At 38.5% G+C, this 16,461-nt stretch overlaps 1 protein-coding gene across 13 annotated transcripts in view; it reads right to left on the bottom strand.

The window, feature by feature from the left end:
* MEF2C (myocyte enhancer factor 2C) overlaps positions 1-16,461 on the bottom strand; it is a 168,620-nt gene that overhangs the window by 30,554 nt on the left and 121,605 nt on the right. For 8 of the 13 annotated variants that reach the window (XM_075932165.1, XM_075932166.1, XM_006132364.4 and 5 more), the window contains 3 exons: positions 12,605-12,748; positions 4,483-4,669; positions 2,857-2,904 (listed from right to left, as the gene is read on the bottom strand). In XM_075932165.1, the coding sequence (XP_075788280.1) occupies positions 2,857-2,904; positions 4,483-4,669; positions 12,605-12,748 (379 nt within the window). Of the gene's footprint in view, positions 1-2,856; positions 2,905-4,482; positions 4,670-12,404; positions 12,543-12,604; positions 12,749-16,461 lie in introns of all 13 variants that reach the window. The other 5 variants (XM_075932171.1, XM_075932174.1, XM_006132365.4 and 2 more) reach the window with 3 other exon arrangements.

Here is a 16,461-nt window from a genome sequence, read left to right as displayed (position 1 = left end):
CTAAAAATTAACACAGTGCATACTTTAATAATTAAACAGGTAGCATGTCACTTGGTTAAGGGGTTAAGATGAAAGGCGTAACTCTAAAGGTATTTTATGACATAGTAGTTTAGGTCCCAAGAGTTCTTGTTCTTTTCTTTCACTCAGAAGTTTCTGGCTTAAGAGAATGGCACCAGTGACATTGATACATTTATAATTTAGCAGCTATACTAAATAGGAAGTTCACTCTAAGTTTGCTGGCAGCTTCTATTCTCACATAAACTGTCCCACCAGAGCCTGACTAAGAACAAACATAAGATAATGTTGATTTTAGTTTAAAAATACCTTCATTGGTATTTAATTGTGTAGAATAATAAAAACGTAGTCAGCCTTCTGAAGTTTATGTCTGGGGTGGACCCCAAGGTAAAACTATTGATGATTTGGGGTTTCTAACACTGAACAATACAAAGCAACAAAATAACACATTTTTCAAAACATAGATATAACCAACCTAAGTAGCTTTTTCCGTTTCCCATTTTCTAGTTGTCATGAAATTTTGTTAGAGTCATGCAGAAACTTGTGCTCTTTTGTTGGCAATCAAAAATAGTTTCATTTTGTAGCGATTGAAATGAAACTTTTGAACAACTCCACTCTTCTTGGAGTGCATTGCTTTAAATATATGCTATTTTTGGATGCAAATGCATGAAGTTCTAATCTGGCAAAAACCCTAACAAATTAAACCACATGATCATGCCATCAGCTTCTACGATGCCAAATGGAAAAAAAACACTGGGGTCTCTGTTTTTTTCTGAAAAATGGTAAACAAAGAGAACTTTTGATGTTTATTCTTCTATGCCCTTAAGAAAGAAGGCACTGAAAAATAGTGGCATTGTTGAATGATGCTACTGAGGCAGACGATTCAGCCATATATGACCTCTCATCGTCCGATGGCCCTGTATCAAATCCCTCCTACTGCTTTGCATTTAAGACATGAAGAATACATATCTACACTGATGTTTTTGGCTCTTAGTGCCAGATAAGAACAAAGACTATTCATGCAATTAAATATTTATGAGGCATTCCTGGTAATGCCCCTTTTACACAGCATTAAATCAATTCACCAGCCCAAAGATGCATTGCTTGAAAGCCAAGTGTGTAATAATAGAGTAAGCAATCTATATTCTCAGAGGGTCATTCTGTCCTTTTCATTATATCTAACTTAAAAAAATATATACATTAAAAAGCATGGTCCCTATACTTAGTGCGTTGAGTGTGTCTTCTTTAGACAGTAAAATGTGTTTAGATGTTAATGAGCATCAAGAATGACAAAGCCAACTAGATATTTAGAACAGGAACAAATTTAGTAGACACAAATATTATTTTTGAATAAACACTGACTGCCTTATTGCATCCCACCACCTTTGAAAGAGAAGAAGGAACAGGCAAACCAATGACTGTGATACCATGACAGGTCTTAACAGGCCAGTAGAGGGAGCTCATTAAAAGGACAATCTTCTTTCCTCTACTAGTTTCACTGCTGTGGTGCCTGAAGCTTCAGTCGTGTACACAGTCACAAAAGGGTATGACTCGACACCCTCAAACATCACCAAAAATGATTTTTCAATGCTGCATTTATGCAAAATGCTACCAGACAATTAAGAAATTGTAATTTCCTAACATAGGTTTTGCAGGAATAGATGAGACTAATGGGTAAGAGCCCAAGAGTTCATGTGGTCTGCATGATGCAGTCATACAAGTAATACAAAATGACCTCTCTGAGCTGCAGTGCCAGATTAAAATGTCTACTGGGTCAACTGCTGTGTTGATTCAATTTCACACCAAAACCAGCATGTAAGATCTGTGATTTCTTTGCAAGTAACAAAATAAAAAAAAGAAAATAAAAAGGAGTGGTCTGAAGCAAGTCCAGAGGAGTCAGGAGAAAAAAAAGAAATATTATCTATAAGTACCCTTATGATATAGTTAGTGCAAGAGAGTATAGCTTCAGAATATACATCATCAATTATTGCTACCTCTGATTTATGGTTCACACACTGACTCTCCACACTACTTCTTCATATAGCTCCTATCAGCCAGCAATTAACACAGTTCCACTGGATGTTCTACTGCTCAGCTTTTTTTCTGGAATGTTCTAGTATTTTGTCATGTGCATTTGTGATAGCATAGCATCACTGTACTGGTAATATAATGCAGCATTTACTGAGTTCAGTGAGCAGTTCCTACAACATTAAAGCAACATCACTCTGATGTGGCAGTCCATACCAGGCATAGCTGCAATTTAAATCAGTTGGATCCAATATTTTTCAATGCCTCGTAAAGTCTTTTGAAAATGCCTTGTCTATTAGTCTTACGCAATTAAGTAAAAGTTTAAAGTTATGTACGACTGGTGTTTCATTGCAGCGTTTGTAGCTCAAAATCAACACAAATGGCAAAGGCTTAACTTAGTACACGTTGAAGGGGAAATGGGGAAAATCCTGGCCCATTGAAGTCAATGGCAAAACTCCCATTGATTTCAATAGGATCAGGATTTCACCCACTGACTTCAAAGGGAGATTTAGCTGAGTATGGGTTGTGTGACTGGGACTAAAGATTTTTACAGAAAGACTTCAGGTTAAAAGAAAAAACTTGAGGACATTATGTACATGGACAGCTATAATGGGTGTGGTTTTCTAAGGGTCTCAACCTTTTTTTGCTCCCGCTTAAGTTGATGATAGAACTCCTATTTACCTGCTAAACTGAGCTCTTTTGAAAATCCTATTTTAAGCACACAGTTATTTTAAGGCCAAGCTTATATTAATGATCTACTGTGGTGCATAACACACAATAATAATACATAACATAAAAAGCTCTTCTCTTTACCTGCACTGGTGCCTGCACCGGTTGTGAGGTCCCCACCCATCAGGCCACCTAGGGTTTCAAATAAGATAGTTAAAAGGAGAATGATCATAGTAGTTTATTTTTAGTCAAACATTTAAAACAATACTAATACATTTTCTCTCAAGTAACCCATTCCAATGCCCTCTGAAGTTCTTAGACATCTTTTAATTAACTTCAGTGGGCATCAGATCAGGCCATGATCTTTTTAAAACTGCAAATTGTCCTTTGTAAGGTTTTACAGCTAACATATTTGTATCATGATGTCCTGCAAACACAAAAATATGTTGAGTAGCTGACACTTTACAGACACTGACATTTCTCAGATTTTTTTCCCAAGCAGACATAGTCTAAGAAGCATCCTTATATTTAAAAAATGGGCTTGGTCTAATTATTCTGGATTATTTGAAAAAAATATGTATTTAATTGTTAACTGCATTAGAAAACCCACAGATGATTGTTCTTCATAAGCTGCTGCCAGGCAATGAGATACTGCAAGTAGTTCTACAAACAAATTAATGGTAAATAATTATTGTAGCACATTTGTGTAATTGTTTATTATAATATTCTTGACCCCTTCATAGACATTTGCTCTACAGATTTATTTATTTACTTTTTTCCTTGGGCTGGAGAACTTGTATGGTTCTTTAAACTCCGAATACTTAAGGCTACATTGCTTCAGCCAGACTGAGTGAATGATCCTAATCCTCATTTATCCTGCTCAAAGGTGACCCTGAATCATCACCAGCATGGAAAGCAACCTTTTGTTTATACACTCCAGCTTGGAGGTGGCCTCCTATTTACCAGTCAATGAGCTTGTGAATACATACAGAATTACAAATGCTGCATTTAGCCTTTTAACTGCTGTTTAAGTAATTAGAAGCCTATTTTACTTTCAAAGATAAGGTTGCTCTGATCATACATAATTTTTCAAGTTTATGGAAAACAGCACAGTGGCTTTTTGCATGGCACAAACACATGAGCTGCCTTTCTGTGTAACAGTAAATTGTCTGCCTTTCTCCTTTATGGATTTCCTTCATTCTTAGCCAATACTCATACAGGCATTCCCCAGGTTACGTACAAGATAGGGACTGTAGGTTTGTTCTTAAGTTGAATTTGTATGTAAGTCGGAACTGGTACATATTGTAGGGGAAACTCTAGCCAAACATTTCTCCAGAGCTCAGTTTTATTCTCCCACACCTCACTTCCCTCAGTCCTTTATTCTCAAGCTGAGTTGTCTGCCGAGAAAAGCCGCTCCGCGTCTCCCTGGTCTGCTGGCGGGGGCGCTAGCTTCGTGTCTCCCTGGTCTGCTGGGGGGAAGCAGCTAGTGCAGGGTTGCCTCACCCTGTTTGTAAGTAGGGATCCGATGTAAGTCGGATCCATGTAACCCGGGGACTGCCTGTATGTTTCCAGAACATTATTTTCAGAACTCTATTTTACTTTGTAATTTTGGGTTTGAAATGCCTTAGGCTTTTAAAAAGTTTTTTCACTATATCAATTTTGGGCTAACTGTTGTAACTGGTAAAAGAGAATCCTGTTTCTCGAAGTACAGTTTGAAATGACAGAAGATATTTCTGAACATTGGAAGAAATGTGATTTAACAGAGCCTACCTGGGTTACCTGCACTTGGAGGCCGATGTGTCACACCAGGAGACATGCTATTTCTCTGCAAAGAAGGGTGGGCCAGTGGCAAAAGGTTGGGGTTACCCAGAGAGCTGACTGGGTTACTGTATACCAAACTGTTGTGGTTGGACACTGGGATAGAAACTGGCATCTCAAAGTTAGGTGGCGGAACAGCCTGTACAAGCAAAAAAAGGAAATAAAGACAAGAATAGTACAGAAGCACAACAGTCTTCAAGTACAGTTACTCTATATTTAGTTCAAATATTTTGTAACCGGTGGTTAAAACATTTAAAAAAACACCCTAAAAATCAAGAGAAAGAGTTTAAAACAGTTACCAGCTATGTTTCAGGCACCAGGAAAGGCTTTTAAAAATGGCTTTACAAATCACAATTCAATATTCCTTTCCTGAAGTTTCTAAATTTCCTTTGTGAGTATTAGAACGTTTCCCCCCCCTACTTTTGTTTAAAACAAAACCCCACTTCATTAGGCTTCATTTTCCTTCTCTTCCATTCAGTGAAGTCATAATTGTTCATTTGTGATATCTTAATCTGGTGTCACAGATGACTGCAAGATCAAAGGTACATGATTATGATGACTTCGTTGCATGGAGAAAAATGAGAAGGGATGGAATGCAAGAGAGAAAGCTTTAGTTTCAGTCTGCGTTGCTTTAGCAACCAGAATCATGTTAAAGGCACAAACAACTGAATTACTTTTTTTTAAAAAAAGTTTTTCCTTAGTCTAGAATGGGCTTTAAAGAAACAAAGTGCTCCCCAAGGACATATCAAAGTATAGTGTAAAATATATACATATCCAGGATCCTTATCTGACAGCTCTTTTTTGTAGTGCCTTTTCATTATGCTTTTATCTCCATTTAAAAGTAACATCCTTTTATATATATTCGGTTATTTTCATCTTGAAGGATCCCTTTAAATGAAGCAAATTGGGCCAAATTATCTCTCTTCTGACTCTAAACTGCAAAGGAAGAGGGAGAGAAGGTGCAGTGCCTAAGAGGCGATGCCAAGAGGCATTTATTAGACATTTAAAATGTATAATGCAGTGTTGCCAACTCTGATTTTCTCAAGAGTCTTTCTTGTTTTCTTAAAGCCTGAGAAGGTTCTGGAATTATGTGAATACATGAAAATTTCAGCTTTTGCTTCTTAAAAATAGTTTTCAGTCCTCTTGTTTGCAGAGAAAAACTTGAAAATGTGACCTGCATATACCCTAAAGGGTCAAAAACCAGAAGCAACTCAATGGAACCCCAAATGTATTGATTTTTTTAAAAAAATTCGTGGGTTATAAGCAAATAACATGAGTCTGGGGGGAGGGGGAGGGGCTGATTCAAGATGTTAGAGCAGATGGGGCTGCTAACACAGATCTGGGACCTGGAGTCATAGTGATGAGAGATGCGCATAGTGCAACAATCAAGTTGTGCTGGACAGGGGATACATAGCTTTGTCCATGCCCTACCTATAAATGCATCTTCTGGGGCTGGCTATTCAGTTCTGCAAGCAGTGCTAGTGAAATGCCCATGATGTACAAGAGCAGCACTCAAATTACTGCTGTGTTGTGCTCCTTTTGCCCTTGTTTCCACACTCATGGAAAGTATAATTCAGCCCTAAGTATACAGGAATCATTTCACTTATCACTGAAAAAATGCAGCAAGTGAATAGTGCACAGCAAGATTTCAATTCATGGCAGGATGCAAAGCACATGTTAGATGAGAACCTCCAGACCCCAGGTATAATTCAAGGTGTTAATTTTGTTTTCTAACTATTTCTGTAGCTAGGGTCCTGGCTTTCAAAAGACTGCCTCTTTCCCCTCATGCTGCTGTGACAGCTGAGGTCAGCTGGGGTACTTGAGCTAACTGACCCCAGATTAAGTGTCTAGGGCCAGCTGGCAGAGCATTCGCAGTAGAGAGCCCTTGACTCTGGAACTTACTTCCCCTTTGCTCCAACAGAGCTGAAGTCTGTTGTCCCTTAATGGTCAATTTTCTGAAGAGTTAGTTCAAGGAGGTAGTTTAAGTCTGTGGGGAAGACAGAACTATTTCGTGGAATACTCGTCTCCTTTTGTTTAGTGGTTAAGAAGCAAAAGTGTATGTTTTACTACATTCTGTATCTGAACCTAGAATTGTATTAGATAGCTTGTATTTCATAAATAAAAAAGAGGTAAAATAAATACATATTGAAAACGATGACAGATAAAATACCAATAGAGTGCTCTGCATCACTTTTAGGATCAAGCTTTTTCTGCATGCAGCACCCTAACTTGAATTGTTGCTAATAACAACAATTTTGTGTACATGTAGAATTTGTCCTGCAAAAAAAAAAAGTTTACAACACAGGTTAGGATCTCAGAGTGTGTCATCACTGTAGACCTGATCCCTTGGAAACACACACATAATAGGTCATTCAAAACAGTATACAAGTGTGTAGACATGTTTAGAAACACAATGGGTGAAATTCATCCATCCTGAGACAAAGTCCAAATAACAGCAATCAGGGAGAGGAATTCTCTAGGTTCAGGTAGGGATGGAATCCATCCTCCATAGCACAGGGGCAGGCCATTAGGCTGATTGTAAGACCAGCCCCTCTTCAACTGATATTTCAGCCTGTGTTCATTTATGGATACTGCCTTTCCAAACTGTTTTGGCTCACTGAATCCATGTCATGTTGGATCTATTGGCTACACTTCCAGCCTACCCCTAATTAGTTGACTTGGAGTCCATTACCTTGGCAGTGTGTTAGGAGGTATGGCAATCCACCAGAAGGTCAACTGGTGCACTGTTCCAGCTCTGCAGGGTCTAAGCAACACATAGGAACTTGTATGTATCCCTCCCCTGAGTCAGAATTTTGCCCACTGAAGATCATTCTGCTGTCTGCTTTACCTTTCTCAGGACATAGACAAAGTACAGGCTGCTGATTATGGATAGACTGCTAATGAGCATTGTCCATATTTCTTTTCCTTTTTCCCCTTTCCTATCCCTTTAATTTCTACTGCTGCTCCCAATTAAAACAAACACCCAACTAGAAATATGACTAGCAACACTTTGATAATTCTTCATCAGATTCAATTGCTTGTATCTTCATCTTCTGCTCTTTGTCCATTTGTGTGTTTAAACTGTAAGCTTTTCAAGGCAGGAATTGTGTCTGTTCTGCACAATGGGTCCCCAATCATGACTGCTGCTATTTCTACTGCTACTATGCTACTGTACAGACTAATTATCAGTGAAATATATGAGCATTGCCAAAGCAATTATAAGGTCTTCTTTTGTCATTCTTTAAAGGCATTCTTAGATGAGCTGCAGAATTCATATCCCTCATTACTGAATGTACATGTTGCGGCTGGCTTAACATACTTTTATGTAGTTTGGATACTGTAGAACTAGTATACAGCACACTTTGCATGCAGTCTGACTGTGGTTAGGTTGTTTACTTGGTACTTTTATATGCAGTTTGCCTATGTTAATGCTGGAATTTTGTTTTATTCATTTTATAATCAAAATATATGAGACGTAAAAATCAGTAATGAGTTGGGAAAACCGTGGGGTCCTTATGGGCATCAATGCTGCCTGTATAATACTACACTGCAGAAACACCACCACCAACAAAAGCTGCAAATTTGCTTCTCTGGTTCCCACTGCCTAAAACTTCTGTTTACAGTCAGAAATTTTCTTGAATGGGGTATGCAGGACCTTGTACAGATTGGTTTTGAAGGTGAAATAAGAGTGCAGATATTCCATGGTATCTTTATTTCAACCTGATGTGCATCTGTGCAGACACATACACACACACACACACACACTTATTTGATGTGAAATTTCAAATGGGTGAAATCACACAACATTGACCTAGAAATTATGACCACAATTTTTTGTGCTAAATGTTTCAATTTTTATTTTTTGCAAATTTCAACCAGGACTTATAACTATGTACATTCAGTGTATGTGTGTATGTATGTGTGTGTGAGAGAGAGATTCATGCATAGCTGATTATTTCAGTCACATATGATTTCGGCACTCTTCTAATAACTACAAATAAATATATAATTAGCATCAGATGTTTCGGAATCATATTAATACTTATCCCTAAAATATTCTGTGGAAACCTTATTGGTCTTTTTCATTAAGAGGAAAAGCCAAGTTTCTTTTCATCTTCAGTATTTTGTTTAATTACAAGGTGAGGAGCAAGCCAAACTTTTGTCTGACATTTTTCTAAGTTATGATTAAGTGGTTTGACTTGTTTTCACTCTCTCTACATCTTCCCAGCTTCCTTTTGTAGGCCACTTCCTCAGGTGATAAAAATTGCTGGAGTGCCATTGAATTCAGTGGAACTATGCTGATTTACACCAGGTGAGGCTCTCTCCCCTTATATTTACAAATCTCTGTTATGGATTAGCTATGAACGCCATCAGGCCTATTAGACATTGGCTTTCTCTGAGAGGGATGGAATTTTCCACTGCATAAAGGGAGACTGTACCTTCTGCATGAGGATCCTGCTCTGCAGACCACTGTAGAGAGTGAGAGTGGAATCATTTGTGGAGAAGAGGTGATCTTGGTGTGCAAAGAAGGGGCTATCTTTGGGCTTGTAGGACTGCAACTCGGTCAGATCTTTGTGGAGTATGCGCAGTGGTGGAATGCGACTCCTTGAGAGTCTTCCTCCTGAGCATCCATGTCTGGGTATGTCAGAGTCCCACTATATACATAGTCATTGTAAGTTGATTACCCGATGAATTTAGGCTTATCAGGTAGTCGAATCAACTACTCACATTCTCCACCCCCGCTGCCTCTATATCAGAGGCATCGAGGTAGGGGGAGCAGAAGTTGATTCTCGGGAGAGCCAGCTTAAAAACCAGTCCCCCCCCCCCCAGCACTGTCTCTGTGGCATGGGTGGTGGTAGTGGACTGGGGAGGCAGAAGTGCAGTGGGGAACTCTGTGTGAGTGGAGACTGAAAAAGTCCCTGCTTGCACTGGGTTCCCTGATGCACCTCTGCCTTTGAAATGTAGTGGCTCTGACTACATTTAAAAAACAAAGGCACAGTGGGGATAACAAGTGCCCCCCTCCTCCATTATTGACTGATCAAGTAATCGATGGAAATTCCATCAACTACTCAATTAGCTCATAAATCGAAATATAACATCCCTAGTAACACTTATCATCGTATAATGCCTTTCCTCAGATACTCTATAAGTAATTTCACAAAAACTAATAAACTGCACCTCATCAACATCTCTGCAAAATAGGTAAGCAATATTATATCCAACATGCAGTTTACAAAACTGCAGCGGAAAGAAGTTAAGCCAAAGAGTTAGTCAATGGCAGAGTGGGGACTGTAACACAGGAAGAGAGATGGTGGTAAAATGTTTCTTTAAAATTTTGAACTTTGGGGAAAAATAGACATTTTTGTGATATTTTTGTGAGAAAATGTCCTATATTTTTACTGGCTCTAGTTTGGATCCATCTAAGTCTACGTCTACACTGCGGAGTTATCCCAAAAAAGCTCTGCCACACCTAAAGAATGCTTCTGCTTTTTTGGAACAATTTCCGAAAAAGTGGATGCGTTCTTTCGGCATCCCTGTATTCCTCATTGTATGAGGAATAAGGGATGTTCTGAAAGAGGAGGGTTTTCCGACATTTGGCCCCGAGTGGAAAAAGATATGCAAAATGCGATTTTCAATTTGCATCTCTTTTTCCTAAAAACCCCCGCAGCATAGACATAGCCCCTGTCTCCCAAGAACAAACACTTGCCTACTCTCACAGAGAGTTATAAGCTGACAGGATCAGTTAAGAGTTAATTTTTTAGGATTTCAAGACTTTAAACAGTTACAGAGATATGGTGACTTGGAAAAACAAAACCAAGTGGTATATGAGATCAGAGCCCCTGGAACAGTTCCTTACACGAGGAATGAGTTACTTCAGGGATTTTGGTTTCTGAAATCAAATCCCATTTTATCGGGGCCTTTGTCACTGAGGGGTTTTGATAAACCAGTATCCATCATCTGAAAATGGACAGGGGCAGGATTTTTACTGGTAAAAGATGGGAGATTCGAGTTAATAAGTCAAAGTCGCAGCCATTGCTTTACCAAAAAGATGTGTATCAAGTCTTTTGGCAAAATCATGATGGCAGTTTCAAAACTCTCTTACTGAAAAATATTAGACAGAGGTGTGGAAGTAGGAAGGTAGAGGAAAAGAGAGGAAAATATAAATATAATATTTTATTAAATATAGCATACATGTGTTCAGCATTTTGAACAATGTGTTCTAAATGAGTACGTGTCCCTATTATAGTTATTCTGATCTCTTGGATAAATTCCAAATTTTCCTTAACTCATGTGAAAAACTATCCAAGAATTAAATGAAATATTATTTAAGCAGTGAAAGAAAAAATAGAAAATTCTTAAGGACAAATGTCTCTCCAGTTTGGACATCAACTTTTGCATGTGCAATGGACTGTGACTGCATAAGAGGCCTATGCCTTGGGAGCATAAAAAGCCATTTGTATCCTGCCTTCCAGTTTGCAACATGGCTGTATGCACAGTTGTGGAGTGCAATCAACTATGTGTACAGGCATTGATGTGCAAATTCAGATGCTTGCTTGTAAATGGATGAAAATGTGGCTGTACTTCAAATTAAATACTCTTTTATTCTGATTATAGATCATGTCTACATTAGGAAATTATTTTGAAATTTCTAAATTTGACTTAAGAACTCCTGATTTAACAAATTTGAACTAGAGTGTCCTCACTATGGGGAAGCATCAAAATTAGTCCAAGGCAGGCTCTGTTAATGTGGATGTGCTACCTTGGATTTAGAGCCTCAGGAAGCACTTTGAGGAGCTGTGGTAGGCCTCCTGGAGTCCAATAAGTTTGAATTAGCAGCACCAGAGTGAAATGACTATTTTGGAATTAGCATTACTCCTCGTAAAAAGCAGGAGTACAGAGTTCAAATTCTGTGGCCTCTTATTTTGAAATAACGGGTCTGGTAGTGTGGATGCACCACTTATAAATTCACTCTGGAGGGAAGGGGGATTATTTTGGAATAAGTAGTATAGACCAGGGCATACAGTTTGCTTCTCTTTCTTATACAATGAATGTTGAATTTAATCATGAATTTCTTAACTTTTGTCAGTCTGTATCACAAATGTAACATTATTAAACTATTACAGTACTTAACATTTTTCTGTATGTGTGTACAAACAAAATAGCACATGCAGAGTTATTTCTCTTATGTATCTGGCAAGGCATATAATTGATTGTTAGAAATTTTGGCTTGGTTAAAACAAAATTTAGCTCATGTTAAAGCATTAAAAGAAATGCTGATGAGGTCAAAGCAAATCCTCTGATAAAGCTGTAAAATCACCCCAGCACACAAACATGTCTGAATCCTACCCATTAGGCTCTCATGCAGGCTGTTTCTCTGCAGCGAGCAATTAGCTGTAACCCTTCAGTGCTGTAACTGAATTTAGCATTGAGGCTTAAGACATGAAATACAAAATAAAAAGCTGCTATATTTAAAAGAATTTCAGTTCTACATAATTCTTTCTATATCACCACAGAAAGTATTCTGTGGGTTTGTTAGTCTGTCCACAAAGAAAGATTTCCATCGTTATTTTCTAGATATAATTTGGGCAAGTGGTGTGGTAAACAGTTCTGTAAATCAAGTGAATATAATGTATATATGTATATTTTACTTCCTTCTGTCAGTTTCACCTGTAGGAGGTTTTGTCTGTGTGTCAAATGCAGAGAGTTCAAGAGAAAAAATACGTTTGTGATTTTTTTTCTATTTGGCTATAGGGGAGGGTCATTAAAGCTTGTTTCTAGTTTAAATGCTCTCAATAAGAATTCAGAGCTGAAAGGGTTAAGGTATGTTACTGCAGCAGTTATCAGCAGACAGCCATCTAACCTTTGGTACTTACAGGTATTTTATGGCTCTTGATCATATTATCAAATTCTTCATTAATTTTTTTGTATTTTTCTTCAGTGCGTGGGGTGAGAGCGTAAGAGGAGTCAGGATCAGGGCTTTCACAGCCTTTGTTTTCTTTCTTGTTCAATGCCTGCCAGGTTCAGAGAAATATCAAAAAGTAAAAAAAAAATGAAAGGAGCTCAGAGTACTTACACACAATCTTTGCCTGCTGATCATTAGATCAATATCTTCATTAATTTTCCTGTACTTGTCCTCAGACTCAGGGCTGTGACCTACTGAATCGTCTGCATCGGGGTCTGGACTGTCACAGCCATTAAGTCCTTTCTTTCTCAACGTCTGAAATACATAATTTGGAAAGTTCAAACCATGACACAGGCTGCAAGAAAGATGAAGGGGTGTTAACAGTACTGAAAACTGCCCTGTAGATGAAGGTTGCTACATTGTACTTTAGGAAAAGAAAGTGAATACAGATCAGAGAGGTCAACACTCTGGTTGCCCATGGCAAATGGGCAGTCATTCTGACTTCTTCCCTCTGAAATTAGAATCAGTCAGTAAATGATGGGAGAAAGCAATCTGGTACAATGTCTTGTGCTACAATACGTGCTTGCCACTGTAACTGATAATGTTTAAGATGTTCAATGTGCAATTAGTTTCAACACATATTTATGCATTTCAAATTTATGACTAGAGACATCAAAACAAGAGTACATTGAAATTGGAGTACTGCAATATACTCCCCCCTCCCTCCCAAGGAACAGGAGGAAGAAATGCAAACATAGTACATGGATTTAAGAATCTATCATCTTGACAGAAGAAGGAAGAGTATTTAAATTAATTTCTTGATTTGAATTTGATGTAAAGGATGACACTAATGGTACCCTGCCACGCCTTACCCTTGATAGGACAAAGGGGAAGAGGACATTGCTTATGCTGCTCTGATTAAGAGCTTATAGACCCAGTGTTTGCTTTTTTGTTGACTCCAATTACAGTGCCTCAGATATAAAGTATTGAAATTTAATATATAGGGAATTACCTATATATAGTTAAAACCTATACATACCTATACATAGTTAAAACAGATGATCACTGAAAAGTCAAAACATATGATGAGCTTAAGGTTCAGCAGCTCCCCCAACCTTCATAACTTTGAACATTATCAGCGAGTTAAGCAATGGAGACAAAACCCGTCAAAAATTTCATGACCAAGTCAGCAACTAACAATTCAGCATGACTGCCCTGACTCAAATATTTTTTGTTAACTGTTCGACCTGGATGGATCATCAGGGAAAAATGTCCTGTTAGCTTAAGTTAAAAATGTGCCAGAACCAGACGGGTATGAACTGCAAAAAACAAGACTACACAAAACCAATTTTCATAGGTATTTTGCATTAACATCCTTAGAGTAAAAAGTTTGCAAAAATCTTTTATTTGGATAAACATCATCAGGCAACTATTTGTGGCACATTATGCTTTTGAGCCTGTTCCTTGGGGGAAGAGGAGAGGAAATGACAGGACACAATATTCTCATGTGGCTAATTGGCTGAGCTTGCCCATGTGATTAGGAAAGGAAGCTCACCGCAGGTGCAACTATTTTCTTTGGTTTTTCAGAGTGCCTTCATCTTACTTGAACTCTCTGCTTCAGCAGGAACAGTCAGAATTCTTAGTCTTTTTGCCTAAGGCAGTGACCTGATATATTATTACCTTTGAAATTCACTTAGCTATTAGAATTGATCATTATTTTATATTTTGTTCTTATAATAGTAATAGTTTTAAAAGATTAGAGTTCTTTTGTTGCATTTTAGCAGCGGCCTCCTGCCATTTCCAATTCTATCAAAACAGCAATTTATCATTGACAAGAAGCTGAGCCACGCCAATAGAAAGGCAAAGGAATGACTACTAAACTAACATGTTTGTTGTCTCTGTGTTTAATATAAATAACTAGAGACATCAAGGGTGAAATTCTTCTTTCCAAATGGAATAATGAGTCTTGATCTGCTCTTCATATAAAACAGGAATTCTTTATACATGTGCAATGCACTGATGATGAGATCCACAATTAGGATCTTAATATAGAAAGTTTTGCAGCAAGTGTGAAATTCAGCTCTTCTATCTAAGTGACTTTAGGCTTGATTCAAACTCCCATTGACTTCAAGGGACTAAGTGGCAATGGATGGGACAAGATTCCACACCTAACACACAATCAGGGGCTATCATTAAGCCCTCCCCAGCTAGAAAAATGTTCCCTATTCCTCTGTTGAGGACTCACTCTGTGCTTAGACTAGTGCCACCTCCTCAGCACACCTCTATTGTCCTTTTCATGTTGGCTTATTCAAAGTTGGCATGGTGCTCATTTCTACGGTGAGCAGAAATACTCTGCTTCCTTCACATCACCTCCAAATACAAAAATACATGGGGTAAGGGAAGAGGGGTTTCGATGGCATGGAGGGCCTTGTGCCAGTCTTCCGCAAGGGAGTGGATTCCAGCTTAATATTGGAATTTCAATTTAGAAAAATACGTTAACATTTGAAAGAAGGCACAATGCATGCATGAAGGTTGCAGTAGCTATCACAATGGACTGAAAAGTGGTGGCCACAAATTCTCATCAATGCTCACTTGCAGCACACACTTTTGTATAATGGGCTGGACAAAGATCATCAAAATCTTCTTGTATCTAGTCCCCCCAAATTAAATGTTAGTCTTTTAGGGTATGTCTACACTGCCACCCTAGTTTGAACTAGGGTGGCAGTGTAGACATATCCTTATAGAGTAAGGGTTAAATCCTGCTCTGTACAACTAGCCAGCTGGGCTGGAGCCCTCGTTGACAAGGGCACCAGAGTTCTATAGCCACAAAAAAGCTTCTTACTGAAGAGTGGTGAGCCCACAGCTGCAACTATAGGCACATATCTGAGGAATGAGTATTCTCATCCTCTGCATTTTGCAACGTGGTACTCTAAACAAACATAATGGTCATGAATATCTCTCCCATGAGACCTACTCTCCTTTCTGCTCTGTTTCATCCTTTCTCTTCTCACTTCCAAAAGTACACCATCACTGGACACCTACCAGACCACCCCTCTCATGATCTCTGGAGGAGGACCTGCTTGTCTTACTCTAATTCCTGTGTCTCCCAACTAGCTTCCTAGTGCAGAGCTGCTCTAGATTCCATGTCAGTTTCTCTTCCTCACTCTCCATTCTGTCACCTGCTCTCAGCTATTGCTTGATCTGAGTGTTGGGGCTGAACCCAGCAGCTGAGTGAAAAAAAACCTATGAGAAAGACAGGCCAGAAATGGGAGGATGGTTCTCAACATGGAATAACTGGGGCCATTTCATTGGCCAGATACTCTCCCTCTTTCCTACCATGTTAAACCCTAGCATCCTTTCACAAATCCTGAAAAATAGACAGTTCTATGGCATCATCCTGGAGCCCTTTCTGCAGTGTGCACAAGTTTAATGGACATTTAGGGAATTTTTACAGGATGAAATTAAACAATTGTAGATGGTGTATATCAGGGAGACTCCCAAACTGAATTATAAATTATTTTAAAAGAAAATAAGTAATTTTGTGCTATTAAAGCACCACTTTCCCTAAGTAATTAGCATCTCTTTTAGTTTGCATTCCGATAACCCTGAAAAAACAACCCATGCATTTTAACAACAAAACCATTAAAGGAAAACTGCCTTGGCTGAAATCTCATACGTCAACAATTTAGTCTAAACCCTGCACTACATAAACTTCTGAAAATGGGAAGTGCTGACATAGTGCTAACTGCCATGCTGTTCATGTGGCACAAACAGTTTTACCTTCATTACAAGTTTACAGCTGTTTTAAAAAAAAACCTGTACTATCAGCCAGATCTTACTCTATCAGGACAGCGTATTGTCACTACAACCTACATGCATATAAAGCAACCTGTTGGCAGAGAAGACTCTCCTGTAGTAGCATTAATTTAGCTGGAAGGGGAGGAGAAGAAAGCCAGATCAGTGATGTGGATTTATGTGCATGAGCTCCCCTCCTTTCAGCAAGCTCCATAACACCTTTTTGCACTGCT

Source organism: Pelodiscus sinensis, chromosome 6, assembly GCF_049634645.1.
Source record: "Pelodiscus sinensis isolate JC-2024 chromosome 6, ASM4963464v1, whole genome shotgun sequence".
In the NCBI taxonomy this organism is placed as follows: Eukaryota; Metazoa; Chordata; order Testudines; family Trionychidae; genus Pelodiscus; species Pelodiscus sinensis.
Note: the sequence above shows the minus strand (reverse complement) of the source record. Positions and strands in the feature narration are given on the sequence as shown.